Source organism: Sceloporus undulatus, unplaced genomic scaffold (assembly GCF_019175285.1).
Source record: "Sceloporus undulatus isolate JIND9_A2432 ecotype Alabama unplaced genomic scaffold, SceUnd_v1.1 scaffold_2545, whole genome shotgun sequence".
NCBI classification, from domain to species: Eukaryota; Metazoa; Chordata; class Lepidosauria; order Squamata; family Phrynosomatidae; genus Sceloporus; species Sceloporus undulatus.
Window position 1 is genome coordinate 1 of NW_024805465.1, and position 2136 is coordinate 2136.

Sequence of the window (2136 nt, forward strand, 5' to 3'; positions counted from 1 at the left end):
GTGTGGCTTCTTTGATGTGTGTGTAGATTTCCACTCTGACTGAAGCTCTTCCCACATTCCATGCATTTATAGGGTTTCTCTCCTGTGTGGGTTCTTTGATGTGAATGTAGATTTCCACTGTGACTGAAACTCTTCTCACATTCCATGCATTTATATGGCCTTTCTCCTGTGTGGCTTCTTTGATGTGAACGTAGATGTCCACTCTGACTGAAGCTCTTCCCGCAGTCCATGCATTTATAGGGTTTCTCCCCTGTGTGGGTTCTTTGATGTGTGTGTAGATGTCCACTCTGACTGAAGCTCTTCCCACACTCCATGCATTCGTATGGTGTCTTTCCCATGAGAACGCTTAAGTGTGTGTTCAATTGTGATTTACAGTTGCATATTCTCCCACAGACCGGACACTCTTCTTGATCTAAGCCTATGGCATCATGAGGGACAGAGGAGTTGTTGTCCTCGTTCTTCCTTTGGTTTCCCCTTTTTCTTTTCAGTTCCTTTTGATTTCCAAACTCCTCTTCTGTTTCCATGAAAGGCTCCGTAATTTCCATTGACGTGGCAGGTGGCTCCTCATAGTTCCCTCTCTGCTGCTCATTACCTGCGTCAGGAAAAAGGAAAACCAATTAGGACCCAAGCACAGAATCAATCTGAAGTACTTTATTTTATGATCTCCCCATTCCTTCAAACATGATCTCCTTTCCTTTGGAATACGGGACTCTCTCAGCCAAGAAATCAGCCATTCCCTTCTGGTCATTTTCCCCTTTAGCTCCAATATTCAGGTCTAGCAAGACTAGAGGAAGAAGACTCCCTGAAATGGGAAATGAACTTCCTAGTGTCAGTCTTTTCTATCTGTCCCAAGTCCAGACAGAAAAGGGAAGGAGGACCAAGGCCAGGACTAGAGACTTTATTCTGCTGAGGGCAGTTCTACAAGTATGAATTACACTAAAACCTGGGGGCAAACTGAGCATGGAATGTGGGAAATGTTTGAGTTGATATGAAGAACCATGTTGATATCCATGCCGTTGTCTTGGGCCAGAGGTCACTGGCTACGGCCGGCCCAAGAGAACCATTGACAACCCACCCATGGGTCAGAGACCTTCCCCAGGCCCTCTGCCCCTTCATCCCCAGAGAGGAGGACATCTCTTGACCAACATCTAGGCAGGTACCTGCAGGTCCTTCTCCTTCCATGGAGCCCTGGTCAAAGGGGTCTCCTCCTCCTTCCAGGCGGGAGATGAGATCCGGTTTGGGATCTTCTGCCAAAGAAAAGAGAGAGAGAATACCTAGACCTTGTTGTTATGGCTATTTTATTTTTATTTTTTAATTAATAATTTTTAATTTTATTAGATTAAAAAAAATAGTACATACTAATACATACACATACAAAAAACATATAATACACAACACATAAAACATACAAGCATCTAAATCGCAAACATAACCACATATTTAACAATTCTCTTCTATCTCTCTCCCTTCTATCCTATCTACTCTACCCTTAGACATCTACTTACAAATAACATGACATCTAACAGACAGGTTGACTTCCTAACTACTAGACATACGCTTGTTGATCATATTTGTCTATCAATTATTCAGTGTTCAACTTTGATTATCATTTTCAAAAAGAAAAAAGAAAAGGACTTGATGAAGTACAAAAAAGAAGACCCTACTTTTCACCTTACCACTGCCGGAAAGATGTTGACAGTGAACTGTTCATTCAGATTGTAGTGGTTTTACATCAAACCTATAGTAGCTTCTTTACCCCACTCGTTTTCAAAAAAGGTTGACACTTTCTTCCAATAATCTAGATGCTTATCTCTACACATGTTATTTGACTTCAGTATCATAATGTCTATCCCCATTGCTTCATATACTTTTAATAGCCATTCATCACACAATGGTATTTCCTCACTCTTCCACCTTTGTGCATAGCAAATTCTTGCTAATGAAACCATGTGAAATATTGCCCTCTCATCTTCTTTTCTGATTCCTTCATCCAGCATTCCTAATAAATACAACTCCGGCTTGGGTGTCAAATCTGTTCCCATTATCTGATTAATCGAGTTATTGACCATCCTCCAAAATTGTTTTGCTTTACTGCACTCCCACCATGCATGAAAAAAAGTTCGCTTTTTCTTTCTA

At 41.2% G+C, this 2136-nt stretch overlaps 1 protein-coding gene across 1 annotated transcript; it reads right to left on the minus strand.

Annotated features, from left to right (window-relative positions):
- Positions 1-7: 7 nt before the first annotated feature.
- LOC121917988 (gastrula zinc finger protein XlCGF49.1-like) lies at positions 8-1270 on the minus strand (the record flags this gene model as incomplete). Its single annotated transcript, XM_042444105.1, has 2 exons — positions 1161-1270; positions 8-592 (listed from the first exon to the last, which is right to left on the minus strand). Coding segments are annotated over exons 1-2 (607 nt in total), but the record flags the coding sequence as incomplete, so codon positions are not given.
- Positions 1271-2136: the final 866 nt, after the last annotated feature.